Raw genomic sequence first — 19,983 nt, 5'->3', positions numbered from 1 at the left:
TCAATTATATCTAATTAAATAAGTAAATACATAAATAAACATTTTTTGAAAAGAATACTTAACATAAGATCTGCCCTGTTAACAAAATTTTAAGTATACAAGGCATTATTAACTATAAGTACTATGCTGTATAATAGATCTCTAGAACTTAATCATCTAACATAACTAGAACTTCCTGGAATATTCTTGCTCCTACACACCACTCCTGTGCCTTCCTGACCTATCTAATTTCAACACTTTTTTCAAGTCTTCAACATCTTTTCCTCAGGGAGGTGCTTCCCAACTCCCTAGAGTAGCTTATATTCCCTTGCTATCTTCTCCTATACTCTTCCCTCGTCTTCTCTTTTCACACTCATCACATTGGTAGTTAATTGTTAAATGAGTGGTTTTTCTGCCTGACCATAAATTTCATGGAGATAGAGACCACATCTGTCTACTGTGGTCTTCCCAGTGAAAGCGTCTGCTAGAGCAGGGAAGGCTCTCAACAGGTCTCCCCATTATATCCAAAACCATTCAATTGAACTGTTGGCCACCTGAAATATATGCATCCAGATTAAAGACCAGTCTGTGAAACCCCAAAGCCTATTCTATCTCCAGACTAGACCAGGAAGTTTTGCTCTGAATTTTATCACAGGTATACTCTGCCCTATGAGGACATTCCCACAGTCAGAGTTGACCGACGCCAGCAGGGAAGGGAGAACCAAAGACTCATGTAATCTAAGGATTAGGAAAATGAGACAGAACTGATGGTCTGGTCCCCTCCAGGAGTGACCATTATCCAAATCAGAACATTCAATAGATGTAGCAGATTTGAACCCAAGAGTTCTAAATGGAAGATGAAGGTCACAAGAGGTTTCTGGACATTGGGGAACTGGATGTCAGGGGTCTCCAATAGGGCAGGGTGGACCTTTCGTGGTTAAGATGGATGCTGCATGACGAGTCCCAAAGCTCATGGACAGAGTAGTGGCTGGGGTGGGGAATCAAAGCATTAATCAACAGCGTTTGTCAGAGCCGTTTCACGTTTCTACTTGAGCTGAGATATCCATCTTCACTCTCAGACATCAGTAATTGTGATTCTTGAACTTTCAGAGTCAGACCAGGACTGTATATATACCATCAGTCCCCCTGATTATCAGGCCCCTGGACTCACACTGAATTATACCACCAGCTTCTTAAAGACAAGATACACGGTGGGGAGAAAAACAAACAAACAAACAAACAAAACAAGAAATGGGGCAAAGAGTAGGAGTGGGAGATTCCCTGTTCCTCCGGGGGCCTGGGGCTTTGGCCACCCCAGACAGCCTGTAACTTCTAAGCCCTTTGAAGGAGGCAGGCCTTCAAATCTACTGCTGAAGCTATCCCAGTTGGCTCAGGGACTACGAAAGCCTGAGCCTGCAGGCAACCATGCAGGTCTTCGGTACCTTCAGCTCCAGTGGACGGGGCTGGGCAAGATGGCAGAGATGCCAGGCTTGGGCCCACCTGGGTCCCCACCTCCTCAGGACAATGGGGGGGTCCAGGGGCATCATGAACTATGCCACCAGCAATCTTAGCACCCACTTCAAACTGCTTTTTTAACAGCATTTTTCTTGCCTGGTGTAAAATAAAATACATACATCCTTTGCATCTCATCATCATTCACCATGACATGAGTCTGAACCCTTTCCCTGGGACTGCTGTGGAGCCTCCTGCAAACGCTGCACTGAGAGGAAGGCCCTGGGGGCTGGGCTGGGCCAGGTAAGAAGGTTATGACACCTGTGCCCCACCCCCCCTTGTTGACTTAACCTCTATCATGAGTCGTTGGTCTCAAAAATATTTTCAACAACAATGTATACACACAGAAATTCTGCCTTTTATTCAGTCCTTGAGATTCCTGATGAGCTAATCTTTTCTGATGGCTTGCGGATCTGACAGCATCTTTCTACTGCTTTCCTTTCAGAATGGCTGCCAGACAGGATTCAGCAGTGGTGTGTGTCACTTTTATGTGAGGGTTTAGAATAAGACAGTGCCTTTTCTTCCCAAAGAAGACGGATATATTGGAGAAACCTGAAGCCGTCTGATTTTACACCACTTAAAAGTAATCTATCTGGTCTTTTCTCCTCGGAGAATTTTTTTTCCTCTTACCATTTAGATATGTTACTATGCCATGCCTTGTTAATAGTTTCTGATGAATGTTACTCAGAACAAGATGAAACCTTTCAATTTCTGATCTCATTCATTTTCTTAGCCCTGGAAAGCTCTTTTTTTCTTCCTCCACTGTATTGATTATTTTGGTCACAGGCAAGCTTGCCTTTCATCCAAGCAACAGCCCTAGAGTAAAGCCTGCTGGCTTTTTTCCCCCTGAACCACAGTAAGGCTTTCTATTCTTCCTCTTCTTTAATTACTGAGGATGGAATTAAAAAGTAATGAAAAATGTCAGAGGATAGTTAGATCACAGATAGACCTATTTCATAGTCAAAGAAAATCACAAAGAAAAGATAAGTGTTCTCTTACGAAAATTTCCCCACTTAACTAACGCATGGACTTTTATGTCATTTCTTATAGGTTATTAAAGGTTAATTTGTATAAATGTATGTGTGTACAAGTTATACAATTATATGTGTGTATATATGTGTATATATCACATAAAGCTCTGATTTTTTTCAAGCAGTAGGAATGGCTTTCTTAATAATGTATTCTTCAAGGAGGGCCCTGAAGGAAGTGGACTCTCACCTGTGTTCTTTTCTGAAATAGATACATATTTGTCAGGAAGCTGGGTAAGGTTGGGTGTAGACCAGGGGCTCTCAAACTTGGGTGTGTAACAGAATCATCAGGAAGGCTTATGAAAACGCAGGTTGCTGGATGCCTCCCCAGAGTGTCGGTAGGTGTGAGATGGAGCCTGAGAACCTGCATTTCTGGCAAGTGCCCCAGGAGGTGGCTGCTGGTCAAGGACCACACTTCGAAAACACAGACTACTGGGCAGACAGTGGCTCCGTGGACCCTGGACCCAGGCCTTGGCCTTTATGGCACAACAGCAGTCAATTCTTGCTTTAAGAACCCACAGAAAACCAAGGCTTCTTGGAGAGTCAGCTTGTAGTTCATGGGACGATGTGGCCTGTGGGAAGTAAGAGGCACACACATTCCCAGATCTCCAGCGTGGATGCTGGATGTGCCTGGGATAAGAGACAGGTGATGGCACGTGAGAGTGGGATCCTCGCCCCATCCATCCAGCGCTTTCACTAAGACATGGAGAACAGCCAGGCACCCAGCTGCCCCGCAGAAGACAAGTCAGAGAGCAGCCTCTGGGCCCCATCGCTCCAGCCGTTCCCGTGGAGATGCGGAGCGGAACTCGTGGGCCTTAAGCTGGTGGTACAGGGGCTGTGCTGTACTGGGCTGGGCTGCTCTGGGGCCAAGACTGACAAGCCCCTCCCCTTCTGCAGGGGTGGGGCGGCCACGCAGGACTGTCACCACCGTCAACACGGAGCCTGGCAGAGCCTGGCACCCAGACCTTTCCTGGGTCCAGATCACTGCAAAGCAAGTGCCTTCGCAAGCGTGGGGAGACAAACGTCTTAGCAAGCCTTAGCAGTGGGTGCCACTGTCACTACCTCTGTTCTCCCCAGAGCACAGCCTGCCATGGCAATCAAATCTGGGGGTCCCTCCTGTGTGCCCTCCATCTGTGCCCCTGCCTCCGTAGAGACAGCGCTCCATCCATCATCCTGTTCTCCCCTCTGCTGGTGATGTCTTACCCTCCACAGGCTTCCTTCTCACAGCACAGAGAGACATTCAAATCTCTCTTAATAAAAGCATTAAATGATTGAAAATAATAATTTACAAAATGCTATAAATATTAATAATTGCATAAATATATATAAATATACATATAGTTTTATAAATTACCATAAAATTTATTAAAAATTTTAAAAGCTTATCTATCTCAATGCAGGGCTTCTTTCAGCTCCTGCCTTTCACAAATAAGTACCTGGACAAGTTATCACCTCCCATTTAACCATTGGGCTTGTCTGCATGATGTCACTGCTTCCACCCATGCTGGGTCCCTATAGGCATTCAATCAGTCATTAACCTAACAGATAGTATTGAGCCACGTGGTAAGCATGGTTCTACATGCTTGGGAAGCAAAGGTGAGCACCATAAAGATCTGTGCCCCATAAAGCTTGCAATCTAGCTAGTAAAGGTAGAGAAATACAATACACGTAATAAATAAGGCAATTCCCTGGCATGCTACAAGCAGATGAGTACTAAGGAAAAGAGCGGCATGAGGAGGGATGAGGAGATGGGAGCAGGGCAGAAATTGAAGTTATGGGCCAAGTTCAACACGCCAAATCTTTTCCTTCAATTAAATTTCAAATGGATGAATGCCGAGTATATTAGCTATGATAACATATTCATGGGCTTTTTAATTGCTGGTCTTTCAAAGAAATCTTATGCAAATCCCATTTAGGAAAGAACCCAGCCTGGAACTGAAAGCACAGGAAGAGTCTGCAGTTTCCAAAAAGGAGTGATTTTAGGATCCAGGGAAAGTCCCCACCATCCTCTTTGCTTCTACAGCCTGGACGTTCATTGCATCATGAGGACATGAAGTCTTTTATTCCACGTAGGGGGCTCAAGTGCAGAGGAGGGGGTGATGGGGTGTCTTAAAGGCCCTGAGCAGTTAGGGATAACAAGTGAAATCTGACACAGAGAGCAGGCTTTGATTGGGGGTAGGGGTTCTGCACTGGGTACTTGCCTGATAAAACAAAAAAAGAGATTCCAGCAGTGGAAGGAAGAAGAAATTCAATAAACTTAAACCTTACAATTGTGTCCTGAGTCATTTCTAACAAGCCTACTTCCCAGGGACTCAGGAATGCAAAGGTTCAGGACACGGGGGACGGGGGGTGGGCAGCAGGGACACAGAGACCCCAGCTGGGCATCCCCCAGGACCCCCTCTTTGTGTGTGAAGAAAGATGTACCAGTAAAGTGGTTACCAGGTCCTAAAGGAGTCCCAGCCCCACCCCTCACTGGGGTTCATTTATCTTAATTCTAAAATAAAGAAGTTGGAATGCATCAATATATAAACTTTTTTTTTTATAGTGAAATTCATTTTTCAAACAGAATCTTAAGCAAAACTCAGTAGATAAAATAAGCAGCAGTTGGGACTTCTCTGGTGGTGCGGTGGTTAAGAATCAGCCTGCCAATGCAGGGGACATGGGTTTGATCCCTGGTCCGGGAAGATCCCACATGCCATGGAGCAACTAAGCCTGTGTGCCACAACTACTGAGCCCGCATACTGCAACTAATGAAGCCCACGCACCTAGAGCTGGTGCTCCACAACAAGAGAAGCCACCACAATAAGAAGCCTGCACACTGCAAAGAAGACTAGCCCCCACTCTCCACAACTAGAGAAAGCCTGTGTGCAGCAATGAAGACCCAACGCAGCCAATCAATCGATCAATCAATCAATTTATTTAAAAAATAAAATAAGTAGCAGTGGAGCTGATCTGGACAGGGGACCAGCAAGAGGTCCATTCTGGGTCTTCTTCCTCTTCCCCATCCTCCATCATCCTCCTTAAAAGCATTTATGAGAAACGGGAGATTCCCACAGAACATGGTCCTTCTCTCCTCTGGCATCTTATGATTCTATGATGTACATGAACTGTCAAAATATGTAGGATAGAAATTCTAATTTAAGGAGATGATTTAACATTAAGAAAATTTAAGGAGAGAATGAAACTTGATGGGAGTAGGAACCATACTGTCTAGCTAATCACCGGCTTGGGTCACCCAGACATGGACAAGTTGTTCAACCTTTCAAGGGGAGAAAGCCTGGGTCTCCCTGTCCAAGGAGGGGTGATAACCCTGCTGGAACGTCTTTAGGAACAGAAGCGGGGTGAATGATTCCGTCATTCACCGGCTAACGAAGCTTTACATACACATCAAAAATGACCAGGCAGTTCTGCTCACAAACACAAACAGACTATGAAGAAAGGATGCCAAGTCACAAACCTTGATTCCGAGTTCAATATTTTCTCCTCCATACACATCCATCCCAGGGTCCAGTAGACCAATCTCACCAAAGAACTTCCTGTTGACCACAAACGAGCAGCCAATCATGGCTGGTGTCCTGCAAGAGAGAGGAAGAAGTGATAGTCATGTGATACAATGGAGTATTACTCGGCTATGAGAAAAGGAAATCCTGCCATTTGCAACAACACGGATGGACCCTGAAGGCATCATGCTGAATGGAACAAGTCAGAGAAAGACAGATACTGTAGGACTCTCTTATATCTGGAATCCAAAAAAGTCAAACTCACAGAAACAGAGTGTAGACTGGTGGTTACCAGATGCTTGGGGATGGAGGAATTGGGGAGATGTTGGTCAAAGGGTCTAAACTTGCAGTTAGAAGATAAACAAGTTCTAGGGATTTAATGCACAGCACTGTGATTATGGTTAAGAATACTGTATTATATATTTCAAAGTTGCCAAGAGAGTATTAATTAAATATTCTCACCACAAAAAGAAACGATAATTATGTGACCTGTTAGAGGTGTTAGCTAATGCTATGGTGGTTATCTTATTGCAATACAGAGATCAAATCAACACGCTGTATACTTTAAACTTACACAATGTTATATGTCAATTGTATCTCACTGGAAGGAGGGGGAGGGGAGGAGAGGAAGGAGGGGGCCGGGGGCGGGGGAGGAGGCAGAGGAGGAGAAGATGCCGCCTCTAAGGCATTTTACTGGTGTTGTAGGGGGTAAAAAAACACACAACATACTTCCTGCGTTCAAGCAACTAAGTTATTATTATTACTATTATTATTGCAGCCATTTATTGAGTAATTACTATGTCTCCAGCATAAGTGCAAAGCACATTTCATGTACTCTCTCATTCAAAAACCTCCACGGTCGTGTGAAGGAGGGAGGACCTCTCCAGCTGAAGCCCGTGGAGAGCTAGCAACCTGGCATGCATCACAGAGTAGAGGTCAGGACCCAGCCAACTTTCAAAGCCCTTCATTTTAGCCTTTCTGCTTCACTGCACTCTCCAGAAATGGCTTCGTGAAGGAGCCAGCAAACCCCCAGACTGCCAAACACCAGAAACGCTGTTAAGATGCCTTCCTGGGCAAAAGAGAGGTCTCATACAGGAGGCGCCATGAACCTCCCCAGGGGCCACCAGGTAGCTACCAGGTGGGATTCTCTTGAGCTGAACTATAGACCTCAGCACTAGATCGTGCTTGACTTTGACCTTAACGTCTAGATTTCTGATGCCGTGGGATACCTCCTGGTACCCACGCAGTGTGGCAGCAGTGGGGCTCACTGGAAAGATGAGTGTTCAGAGCTGAACGGACCTAGTTTGACGAACGCGGGTGCTGCCATGGAAAACTGTACTTGTGTGAAGCTCATGGACCCTCTGGGTCCCAGTTAAGTCTCTGCAGGGTATCACTATGAAAAGATACGCAGTGAGCCCAGGGCAGAGAGAGCAGGGGCTCAATAAATAATGCTCCTTCGCCCTCCACGTTTCTCCAGGAATCTCACACCAATCACGCCTACAGACACAGGACACTGTATCAGCTACACCAAGACAGCAACCGCCTCCCTGTCAATCATTTCCAGCAGCCCCTGGCCCCACGGAGAGAAGCAGTTGACTCTTTGCCTGGAAAAGGCAAAAGTGAGCCCAGCCCCCATCTCACTTAATAGAACCAGGAATAAGCACTGATTCCAAACAGCGTCAATCAAATTACGTTTTTTTTCTGAAACTTGGAATCGAGACAGTGCTGGGAGCCAGAACCGGATGGTCTCATCTCTCTGTAGGGCTCAGGCTGCCATTTGGGGGCAGCTCTGATGGTCCCCTTGCATGAGGAAGGCTGAGCAGAGGGAGCCAGATGCACTGTGGAGGTGTAAGACCACGGGGTGGGGGGCTGCCTGGTGTCTGCGCTGCCCATCTCTGACAGGTCTGGTTCCACTCTCCACCCCCCCGGGATGTGCAAGCCCCCTATGTCTTTGCGATCTGTCCTCCTTGACTTAACCTGTGTGTGTTAGGTAGGTTTCTGTTCTTTGCAACCAAATGGGGATGATGACACATCTCTCTCCCTCCCCCCACCCCCCCAATTACGATCTAGGGGAGGGTGGATGTTTTATCACACAACCAGAAGAGGCAAACTGCAGGGAAGATTCACTCTGGGAGAGTTACAAGCCTGGGTCACTCAAGTGATGGAGAAATGCCAGTGACATGTGTGCTTGGAGATGGGACATGCGGTCCTGGGAGGGAGGGAGTCTGCAGAGAAGGGAGAACGGGAGGGAGCGCTGGTGTCACCTCAGTATTCTAGAAAGCCACTGCTGAGCACATCAAGAAATTCTGAGACGTTAGAACAATCTCTCCAACTCCTAAGCTCAGCGTCTGAAAATTCCCAGTGTTGACAGGTATTGGATTAAGATCCTGCTCCAAGAAGCTATACCCTCTAATCCCTCAAGGGCAAGCAGGGCAGTGAGAATCACAGGGCACAGCAGTCAACAAACACTCTCAAAGGGGTGGCTCTGGGCACAGCCCCATGGGTGAAAAGCATGTTTCTCTGCGATTGGCTCAGCATCCACCTACACCAGCATCCCCCAGATGGCTCCTTAGGAAATGCAGATTCCTGGGTGCAGCCCAGACCATGCAACCAGACTTACAGAGATGGGACTCAGGAATTTGTGTTCGTATGAGCAGAACCATCCCGTGGAGCCATCTCCCTCTTGAACTGTCAGGTCTCCAAGAGCAGAGAAGTTATCCCTCTAATTTCTCGGTGTATTCCCAAGAGCAAGCACCTTACTGACGCAGAGCTAGATACTGCTCAGTGAATGAATGAGTGCAACAGATCTGGGTGATTGTGCCTGGTGGGGAAGGGCCCCGTGATGCCCCAGGGACAAACCAGCTGACCTGAACCAGAAGCCAAGGACAGCATGGGAGTGTGCGGTCGCTAAGGGAGGGAAGGAGGGATGAACAGAGAAGGAGGGAAGGAAGGGGAGAGATGGAGGAGGGAGGGGAGGAAGATGAAGGGGAGGAGGAAGAGGAAGAGAGGGAGGGAAGGATTCAAAGCACAGCATTTTCACTGTCAAGGACACAGGCTGCTTCTTCCTTCTAGATACTCTCCGACCGCCCTTTAGGAAACATCTCTTGCCACCATGCAGCCTGTTTTCATATAACTGGCTTTATCTGGATGATATGTTTTGGCTGCAGTGGATAGAAGAGACAGATTCAAAGTATGAGTCGCCCTGGGTCCTGACCTGCTGCTCCCAGCTCTGTTCGGCGTATTCCACCAGGTTCCACATCAGAAGCCCTAAGATTCCCCATGACAGGACGGAGAGGTCCCCTAGTGCCTTCTCATTAAAATGAGGCCACAGCACCCACCCAGGCTGGCACAAGGCCCCCCAAAGAGGCCACAGCCAACAGGCCGCTGCATCCTGGCAGGCTGTCAGAACCCAAAGATGAAGGGCAGGAGGCTGGTCCTCACACAGCAAAGAGGTGGAATGAGCGTGTGACCCTAACTGTTGTTGGTGGCATGTGGAAAGGTCCCCTAAAGGCCACGGTCAAAAACCTGCCACAGTGTCAAGAGGGTGCCTGGGCGCTGGTACATGTCTTGGCGCTCGAATGAGGTCAAGCTTGACAGGGATGGTGCAGAGGAGGGGCTGGAAGCAGCCTGGGAGATCAGCCCCCTCCCCGGGAGACGGCCTCCCGGCTAAGCCAAGACCCCAGTCCTGCAAACAGCAGACTCTGCGGCTGCCCCACCATGCTGGGAGCAGGGCAAGGGTCAGGCAGGTCACTGGTTGTGTCACTGGTCGGTGTGGAGAGTAAATAATTAAAAGGCATATCCCCTCAATTGGTTTGCAAGGCAGAAATAGAGACACAGATGTAGAGAAGAAACATAAGGACACCAAAGAGGGGAAAGCGGGGTGGGGTTGGGGTGGGATGAATTGGGAGATTGGGATTGCCATATATACATTACTAATAAGAAAAAAATATCAAATTGTACACTTTAAATACATGCAGTTTATTGTATGTCAATTATATTTCAGTAAAAGTTCTTGGGACTTCCCTGGTGGCACAATGGTTAAGAATCTGCCTGCCAACGCAGGGGACACGGGTTTGAGCCCCGGGCCAGGAAGATCCTACATGCCGTGGAGTAACTAAGCATGTGCGCCACAACTACTGAGCTAGCGTGCCACAACTACTGAAGCCCGTGCACCTAGAGCCCCTGCTCCACAACAAGAGAAGCTACTGCAATGAGAAGCCCGCGCACTGCAACAAAGAGTAGCCCCCTCCACTCACTGCAACTAGAGAAAGCCCACACACAGCAACAAAGCCCTAATGCAGCATTAATTAGTTAATTACTTTTTTAGAAGTTCTTAAAAAAAAAAGGTGTCTCCTCACCCATGGCTGGGCCAGTGTTGCTGATGCGCTCGGTGGGATGACTGCTCTGCATTCTGGGTTGATGATGGACAGCTGTCCTCTCCTCTTGTGAGAAGCAGGTCTCCAACAGAGAGCCCCCACGTGGCCCTATCTGGGACCTGCTGCACGGGTGGCAGGGTTAGCCAGACCTGTTCTTACAAGCAAAACCAAGAGCCCACTGGGGCCCCACTTCCTCTCTGAGGTTTTATCCCCACCTGCCCATCACACCACAGTAGATGGCACTTTGTGGTGATGAGTTCCTGGGATGTGAGCCTACAGCCTCATTCTCCAAACTCCACTGCGATTACCACCATCAGCACAAACATTTCAATTTGAACTCATTCAAAAAGGATAATCACATTAAGGGATCTGCCAAAGTCTAACAGCTCCATTACGGAGAAGAACAGAAATTAAAAATAATCGCTTTTATTGTTGCTGTTCCAAAGAATATATGCAACACACAACAGGTCCAGCTGAGAGAGAGAGATGAAGAAGGGAGGGAGGGACACGGGAAGACAGGGCCGCAGGCCCAGGAATTTCCACCCAGATATGCAGAGCTTTGTCCATGTCACTGCTTCCTCTCCTCGTCGGGGACAAAGGGCCCATCTGTGTTCTAGCTGTGTCCACCCTCAAAACCCCTCACTTGCGTCCCACTCTCTCCTGAGTTAAGGACAAGTCCTTCCTTGGCATCCCTGCCCTCCTCAACACCTTTCTTGCCACTGGCCGTGTACAGTCCATGGCTTGACCACACTGGGCAACTCATTGTTCAGGAAACGTGTCCCAGTTTATGCCTGGACATCCTTCTCCAGAAATGTCCTCCACAAGACCACCTCTGTCTGCCCAAATCCTATCCACCCCCTCAAAACACATTTATCTTTTTCCGGGGGAAAAAAATTATGTTGTAAAAAATGAAGACATATGTCTTACAGAAAATACACCTTGACAAAAATAAGAAAACAAACAAACAAAAGTCATCTGTGCTCTTTAGCGGTAAGCACTCAACTCTCTCATCCAAGCCCTACTGTTCCAGTTCACCTCCAAGTTCACTGGATCCACCCCTCCCTCCACCCCACTGGGACCTGCAGTCCACTGGCCCCACCACCTTGACAGCAGAGCCCCTCCTCTTGCGTTGTCCCCGCCCCCCAAGCTCAAAGCCGAGGTTGGTCGTTGTAAGAGTGCCCTGGCTTCCCCACCCCCACTTCGCTGTGTTGGCAAAACCTTGATGTTGAGAAGCGCAACTCTCCGCAGGCTGATTTCTCTTTAAATTCAGGGCTGTGTGTGTCCGGCGGGTCCTCAGTGGTGCCCTTCAATCCTGCTCCGGGCCCCGAGTTACTCCTCTCCCACTCCTGGAAGACTCTGTCCCAGCTTCTCCTCCCTCCTCAAACCCCCCACGCCACCTCCCCCCTCCTCCCTCTCAACCAACGACTTTCCTTCCTGCTTCCCTAAGAAAGCAGCAAAGAAAAGCGAATGTCCCCACCTCCAACGTCCACCCGCGTAGTGGCCTCGGTCACCCGCCTGCCATCCTTTTGCTGTAATTGAACTGCCCGTGGTCTTAGCAGAGGCCAACCCCTCCACCCCTCCTCTCGTGCTGCTCAAGGACCTCACTCCCGCAATCCCCCCTCCCCTAAATACACCTGTAAATTACCTTTTCCTATTTTCTGTATTCCGGATGCTTCGGCACTTGTGGTCTTGTTGACGGGGAGAGACCGCCCCTCTCAGGGCTGGCCAGTTCTTAGAGACAGCAAAAGACCCACTGGAGAGCATGTCTTTCCCATGCAAATTAACCAGCTCAGAGCCAGGACTCCCAGCCACTTCCTCTATCTGGTCTTTACACTCCAGGAGGCAATAGCCTTCTACCCCGATCATACCAGGGCCAGGAACAAGATAACTGGAGACAGCCCCTACACCCCAGAATATCCCAACTGGCCAATCCTAAGCCAGATCAGATGCTTACATTGCCTCACCCATTACTTCTGGAAGAAACCACAATAAAGACTAAGGCTCAAGCTTTCTCTTCACTCCTCCTCCTCCTAGACACCCCAGTGCTTTCCAGGATGGCCCTGAGTAGCATGGCAGGTCCCCTTCTCTTGGAAACTGTGAGTAACAAACTCTCCTTTTAATGGCGATCATCTCCTGATCTGTTGCCCTCATCACATCTTAATATAAAAACCTGCGATACATTTTAGAACAACACTGTACATTATCATCTTCTCTTCTGGGCTGGCTCATCCCTGGCTCACAGTCTACATTTCACCCTCTTGATCCACTTCCTTTCAGCTGCCTCTCCTCATTTCTTGCTCCCCCTTACAGTAAAGACCCTTTAAAGAGCTGTCTATACCTGATGCCTCTGATCCCTCTCTCCAGTTCTCTCCTATGCCACTCAACCGGGCTCTCACCTTACCGCTCCACGGCAAGTGCATTTGTCGAGGTCAGAGATGACTCATCCTAAATCCAATGGCCAATTCTCAGTCCTCATCACGTGTGAGCTCCTAGCTGCATCTGACACAGCGGCGCCTCCCCTTTCCCTGCAAGCAGGCTCTCCATGCCCGGCTGTCTTCCTGGATGCCCCTTTCAGTCTTCCTTCTTGACTCTTCCTTTGCTCTCTGATGTTCACGGTAGGAGGACCCCAGGGCAGAGCCCATGGATCTCTTTTCTTTTCCATCTGCACTCATTCCTGAGTGATCACGTTTGCTTTCTTGGCTTTCAATAGCATTTATATTCCAGTAGTTTCCAAAGGTACATGCCAGTCTGAATCCTTCCTCTGAACTCCAGACTGGTACATCCAATTACCTAATCAGTGATGGACAAGCCTTTATCCTCCACAAGGAAATGTTCGTTATGTCTAAGTGACCCCTCAGACACAGCTGGAAAGGAATCCTTAACTTTCCTTCCACTCAAACCCGTCCTACCTATCTTTTCTATCTTAGGTAATGTCGACTCCATCCTTCCACGTGCTGGGGTAAAAACCCTGGTGTTGGCCTTGGCCCCAGTTGGTCAGAAATCCTTATGGCTCTACCTTCAAAATATTGTACATCTGAGATCTGAGGACCTCTCACCATCTTCACTGCCACCAAGTAACCTAAGCCATCATCATCATACTACCTAGATAACCACCATGGCTCCTAACAGGCTTCCACCCCGCTCTCTTGCAGTCAACTCTCAACAATCCACTGAAACAGAAGTCAGATCAGGCCATGCCCCTGCTGGAAACCCTCCAATGAGTCCCCATTTCCTTCAGAGTAAAAGCCAGGGTCTCACAGTGACCTCCAAGGCTCTATCCAGACCGTCTGTGTTTCTGGGCTTCTCCTTGCTCTCTCTGCTCCAGCCACATTGCTAGGTATACACTCAAAAATGACTGAAAAGAGGTATTCCAACAACAACTTGTACATGCATGTTCACAGTAGCATCCTTCACAGCAGCCCAAAGGCTGAAACAACCCAAATGTCCCTCATGGATGAATGGATAAACAAAATATGTACGGTCCACCCATACCACAGATTACAGTTCTGAGACATGTTATAACATGGATGAACCTTGAAAACATTACGCCAAGTAACAGAAGCAACAGGATTCTATTTATATGAAATGTCTAGAACAGGTAAATCCATAGAGATAGAAAGCAGACTGGGAAAAAAAAAGCAGACTGGGGGTTGCCGGGGCAGGGGGGAGGGGATAGTAGGGAATGACTGCTTCGTGGGTGCAGGCTTCCCATCTGGGGTGATGAAAACATTCTGGAAGTAGATAGTGGTGATGGTTGCAAAATATTATGAATGGACTTAATGCCACTGAGTTACACACTTAAAATGGTAAATTGTATACGTATTTTACCACAATAAAAAATATGGTGCTTATGACAGCAATCCCCAAGCTTCCTTTGATTGTCATATTACACTGTAAATGGGAACCCAGATTTTTTCCAACTGCGGTTAAACAGAAGGCAGGAGACTGGAGGGGTGGTTCTATCTTTCACCCTTACCTTCTACTCATGGAGCCAGATCTTCTGACACTCCAGAGAGAAGGTCCCAAGCTACTTCCAATCTTAGCCCAAACACCATATTTTCAATCTGGGATAAATGGCACAAGCACCAAGGTGCTCACTACTCTAGGATGGGTGGGGACACGGGGGCCCAGGGCTCAGAGGAAGCTCATTAATCTAAACGTCCTGGACTTCCCTGGTGGCGCAGTGGTTAAGAATCCACCTGCCAGTGCAGGGGACACGGGTTCAATCCCTGGTCTGGGAAGATCCCACATGCCGCTGAGCAACTAAGCCCATGTGCCACAACCACTGAGCCCACTCGCTGCAACTACTGAAGTCCACGTGCTCTAGGGCCTGCGTGCCACAACTACTGAGCCCGTGTGCTGCAACTACGGAAGCCCGTGCGCCTAGAGCCTGTGCTCTGCAACAAGAGAAGCTACCGCACTGAGAAGCCCATGCACCGCAACGAAGAGTAGCCCCTGCTCACCACAACTAGAGAAAGCCCGTGCGCAGCAACAAAGACCCAATGCAGACAAAAATAAAAATTGAAAAAAAAAATGTCCTGCTGGGCAGTATTCAATCATCTGTGACTCAGTCTCCTCATTGGTAAACTGGGCATGAGACTCTGCCCTGGAGCCCTAATAGGATTGTGGTGAGAATCTGATAAGATGATGAAAACAGATGGTCTCCGTGCAAGACAGTGTACTCAGCATGTGTGAGGTGTTATCAAGAACTTTAAAGAAAAGCAGCAGGACGAAGGATGGAGGGAGAGGAGGACAGGGAGGGAGTAGCTGGTAAGGGAGTATCCTGGCAAATGGTGTTGCTCCAGGAGATATTTCAGGTCTAGAATGAGCCAGGCAGTGAAGGATGCTTGAGTTCTGGGAGGAAAGAGAAATAAGAAAGTCTAGGATACAATATGGTACAAAGGTGTGAGTCTGAGGTCAGTATCAGGGGTGGGTGTGTGAAAACACCCCGGGGAAGAGAGTGGGGCAGTCACAGTGGCCCCAAGAGAAATGGCTGTCTGGCTTGCAGTGACAGGTGAAGGACACTTGCCCCACAGATGGCCCAGCCTGTCCCGAGGTCACCTTCTCTCAGCCCTGAGGTCAGAGTGTGTGCCTCTGCCTGCGGAGTCCAGGAGAATGCGTGTGAGATCCCACCTCCCAGCTGCTCCCGGCACCTGTTCAGCTCAATGCCTTATCCTCGCCACACGGGAGGGGTCAAGTGTGCCTGCTCATTTGTGCATCTGTTCATCTGGTCAACAAGCGTTACCAGGTGATCGAGGATGATTTGTTAGACTAAGTATCAAGCACTTAAGGAGATAAAAACACACTAGGAGGTCATCCCAGTGGGAAAGCAAAGCAAACACAACTTTTTGTTGTTCCTTAGTAAAAATGGTTTCTGGTTGAAGCTATGGAGTTATAGCTATATATCTATAGATCTACATGCATGAGCGAGGCTGTTGGAGTGGGAAGAGCAGACTCCAGGGCCACAGGGGAAAGAAGGAGCTAGAAAATGGAGCCTGTGAATCTATGGCATGTGGACAAGGGGATGAGCTGTCTTCAGAACAAAGCTCCCATCTGGAAGGGTCTTCCCTCCTCCCCTTTTCAGCGACTGCTCCTACCCGGGTACCAGGGTGTGTGCGTGTCACAGCTTGGCTGGCGGTTAGGTCACCACAGAGGGTACAGGAGCTGGAGTGTCTGTCTGCCCTTTGCTTTGCCCCACCCACCCCTTACCTCCTGCTGGTCTTGGGGCTCCCAGCTACCCTTCCCCTGCCCCCCACCGTGGCCACATCTCCAAATGCATGTCTGGCTGATGGTTCAGGACCCAGGGGTCCAAAGCTCACCTTGTTTTCTCTTTTCTCTTTTCTTTGGGCCTCGCTGCCTTTTTTTGTCCTCAAACTCAAACACCTGCAATTTTCCTTGGTCCCAGCTCTGCCTCAGCTAATATCCAGGCCTGTTAGCTGAACATCTAACACCAAGGCCCCATTTGTAGGAAAAATGTAGACAGCTCAATGCCATCCCCGAAGTTGTCTCTGCATGAATTTCCGCAAATCCCGTTCTCAGAGCACAACTAGCACTGGGTATCTGGGCGGGGAGGCGGGTTATCAGCACCTTTTTGGGCAATAAGTAGCTTGGTTAATCAAAAATGCACTGATTTCAGTGCCTTTTGCTATAACCTCACATACCATGAGTTCTTTTACACCATTTCCTAATAAACACAAGTTCCTGATGTGGATGTCACCCTCGTCAGTCACCCTCTGGCACAGACACTGATTTGCTAAAGTGACCAGAAGACAGAGCAGGGACGGGAGAGGAGAACCCGACAGGCATCGCATCACCCAGGCCAACAGCGATCTCAACTGAGCGAGTAGATGTATCCGGTGCTGCAGGAGGACAATTCAGAATTACTTCTAATCCTCAAAGCAGCTCTATTTGTTAGGTATGATTAGCCCCATTTTCCAGCTGAGGAAACTGAGGCTAGAGGTTAAGCAAACTGGCCAAGGGCAGACACATGCAAAGAGGTACGGAGTTAGGTGCAACCTGCTGTTGTCTGATCCCACACCGTCCTAAGTATTCTGCTGCCTCCCAGATGAGATCACTGAAAACCGGCAGCAACTAAGAGCTCTCGCGCTGGGCAAAATAAGTGGTCCCGCTTTGAAGATTTCTGGGAACATGCAGCTGCGGAACAGTAAAAATACAATTTGGGGGAAGGAGTTGGCTGGCTTGCGTAGAATTCTCAACTGGCGCAGTACAGTAATTTAATACTCAGAGTTCCATTTGCCTTTGCTATACATGTAAATACCAAAAGGGTAAGTACCCCTGTCTTTTTTAACAAATCAAATGCTAGATCCAGCATGCAAATATCTCACCAGAAAATAGGACCCAACGGCCGGTGCTTCGCCTGTTAAATGGAGGTAACACGTTCCCCTTTGTTGCTGAAAAGATAATTCACGCTGAAACAACAACTTCCCCCAGATTGGGAAGTGAACTGTCTGGGTATTAAGAGCCTTTCCTTGTGGAAGATAAAGGCAATACTCCTCTCTCTGCAGTGTGATTTTTCACAGATGCAGAAAATGCCAGTGGGGATTGAAGCTGCCAGTCCCAGACGCCTTTCCTTGGCTCACTGATTTGCTTGGGCTGGATTTATTAAAACAAAGACCCTATCAAAACTCTGCAGTAAGATGTTTCCTATGAGTAATTTTCTCAGCATAACACTTTTGCTTTTTGCTAATCATAGTTTCTTTAGGCTTTGAGAAACCAATTTGCAAAGAATCCTTTAAAGGCGATTTTTGTAAAAGCATCAAGTTTCTGAAGACGTGGTAACACATTAAGTAGTTATCAGCCATTCACATATATATATACACACATACATATATATGGCATATGACACATATTTATGCTATCTTGTGAGATGAAACATAGATTGGGTGAATATTTGGGGAAGAGAAAAAGAAGAAAGGTCCAGGACAAGGTTCTGGCTGGTTTTTGTCCAGCCAGAGAGCTAAGAACATCTTTCACAGATGAACATCTATAATCCATCTGAAGATCAGAGCACTAGGTTTGAATTTCAGTGAAGCAAAATGCTACCCCTCCCCCAGCAAAAATTCAATTTGCCTCATTAGCAGACCTGGACTCCAAACAATTGAACTCATTATTACATTTTGAATTTTACCAGTAAAATATTTGAGGAAGTTGATTTTTTCTCTTCTTTATACGTCCTTACATAATAGCTGTGATTTAGCTTCTCTTGGATCCTAAAGCCTAAAAATATTGGCTATTTTGCCCTTTACAGAAAAATGTTGCTGAATTCTGTTCTAGAACAGGAGCCCTGGAGGGAAGTGCAGATGCCATGTGAAGCAACTTGGTACCCACCTGGCGACTGGCAGGAAAGTAACTCGGAAAAGGACAGATAAGGGCCTGGGGAGAGAGAAAGACTTGGAAGATGGATGAGGGATAAGAGTCCTGATCCAGCTTTCAGGGCTGATGTAAGAACAAATTTGATAAATGCTTTGGGCTGTACACTTGAAAATGGCATCAGGCTCTCGACACACGCGCTGTTTCTATAAAAGAAAGTGAAGGGCGGCAGAATATGCTGCCCCAAAATACGCCTCTTTGGCATGGGAGTATCTTGAGCTGGTTATTTTTAAGAAACAGCAGACTTAGGAGAAGCTCTGAAAAACCTAGAAGGTACTCTTTTGAAAGAGAAATTTACACTCAGCAGGGAAATCATGTATAAGGGTGTCTCCCTCTCTGCACCAGGAAGAGAAGGATGACCCTAAACCTCTAGAAACTCTCCCCAATGGAGAAGACATCGGCTTAAACCTCTGTAACAAACCTCACCCTTGTTTACTGTGCTTTTCTTGGTCACCTCCTATTAACAGACTTTCCCCCAGCCCCCACACCTTCTTTTGTCTTTTGCTGGAGATGGTATTTAAGGGTGGTGGCTTGGGCCATTTCTGGGAATTACTCAGTTTCCTTGGGTATCTCCCATGTATACAGGAGGCATACAGGTTATTAAACAGATGTCTATTTTTCTATTAATCTATCTTTTTATTATGGGGCCAGAGAGGGGGCCTCAGCCAAGAACCTAGAAGGGTAGAGGGAAAATTATTTTTCCTCCTATACAAAAGGAAGAGTATTGAGATTTGTGCATGGCAGAGAATTTTCCTGAGAAGATTTTAGGGCAGGCTCTATGGGATAACATAAAATTAAAAGTAAATGAGAACAGGAGGACAGAGGGGAAAAGAGCAGGATAAGATGATACCAAGGGCACAAAATATCCACCTAATGAAGGTGGGCCATGAAGACACCTCTGCCCTCTTTTGTAGGCACTGCAAACGGAGCCACTGGCATGATGTGGAGTGTCTAAAAGATGTTAAAAATAGAAGTACAGCTACTTGGCCATGAAGAGCCAAGAGAAATTTTCCACTGAGGAACTTGGACAATTTCCTCGCGACACCACTTCAGTAATACAAGCTCTACAAATTTACTTCCTAAAGCACTCCTCAGCAGCAGTTCACAGCATTTACCCAAGTATAATAACATAAGAACAACTGTTTCCGAGGCCAAAATGAGGTCAAGGGCTAAATTAGTAGTAAAATAGTTATCAAAAATAGTCAAGTAAAATAAAAGTATATTTTGAACTGTATGAGCAGACTTTTCGATTCTAGATCTGCTGTTTCATCCAGAGGCAGTCATAGTGAGGCAGGAGATAGATGGGCCTAGTCTGAGCAGCTGGAGTTTGTCCCCTGTGGACAGACACTCCAAATTAGCAGGAGGGAGGAGAAGCTGAGCCCTGCCCAGATAAAAGACAGGGACTGCATATTTCTCATTCTCGAGGTCAAGGAGACCTTCCCAACTATACATGTGCAGAAAAGCTCCTTGAAGGTCAAAAAGGGAGGGTGATGCCAACCTACTCATAGACCTCTTTGCTAGAATCCATCTCGGCTAAGAGATGCGCACGCACACATGGGAGGACCCTGAGATAAACCAAATATGGACTCAGGGCCAGAGAAAGCAAGATGATTGGCCTAAGGAAACCTGGAAGAAATGTCCCATATAAGTGAGTCAAACTCCCACAAGGATGCAACTCTCTGAGCCGGCCCGTGTGTC

At 47.5% G+C, this 19,983-nt stretch overlaps 1 protein-coding gene across 2 annotated transcripts in view; it reads right to left on the bottom strand.

Moving 5' to 3' along the window:
- Positions 1–19,983, bottom strand: part of GALNT17 (polypeptide N-acetylgalactosaminyltransferase 17) — a 426,893-nt gene that overhangs the window by 91,122 nt on the left and 315,788 nt on the right. For both annotated transcript variants that reach the window (XM_057696027.1, XM_057696029.1), the window contains exon 6: positions 5,977–6,094. In XM_057696027.1, the coding sequence (XP_057552010.1) occupies positions 5,977–6,094 (118 nt within the window). The remainder of the gene's footprint in view (positions 1–5,976; positions 6,095–19,983) is intronic.

This window comes from Hippopotamus amphibius, chromosome 9, assembly GCF_030028045.1.
Source record: "Hippopotamus amphibius kiboko isolate mHipAmp2 chromosome 9, mHipAmp2.hap2, whole genome shotgun sequence".
Taxonomy (NCBI): Eukaryota; Metazoa; Chordata; class Mammalia; order Artiodactyla; family Hippopotamidae; genus Hippopotamus; species Hippopotamus amphibius.
The sequence above is the reverse complement of the archived record's forward strand: the minus strand, read 5'-3'. Positions and strand labels throughout refer to the sequence as shown.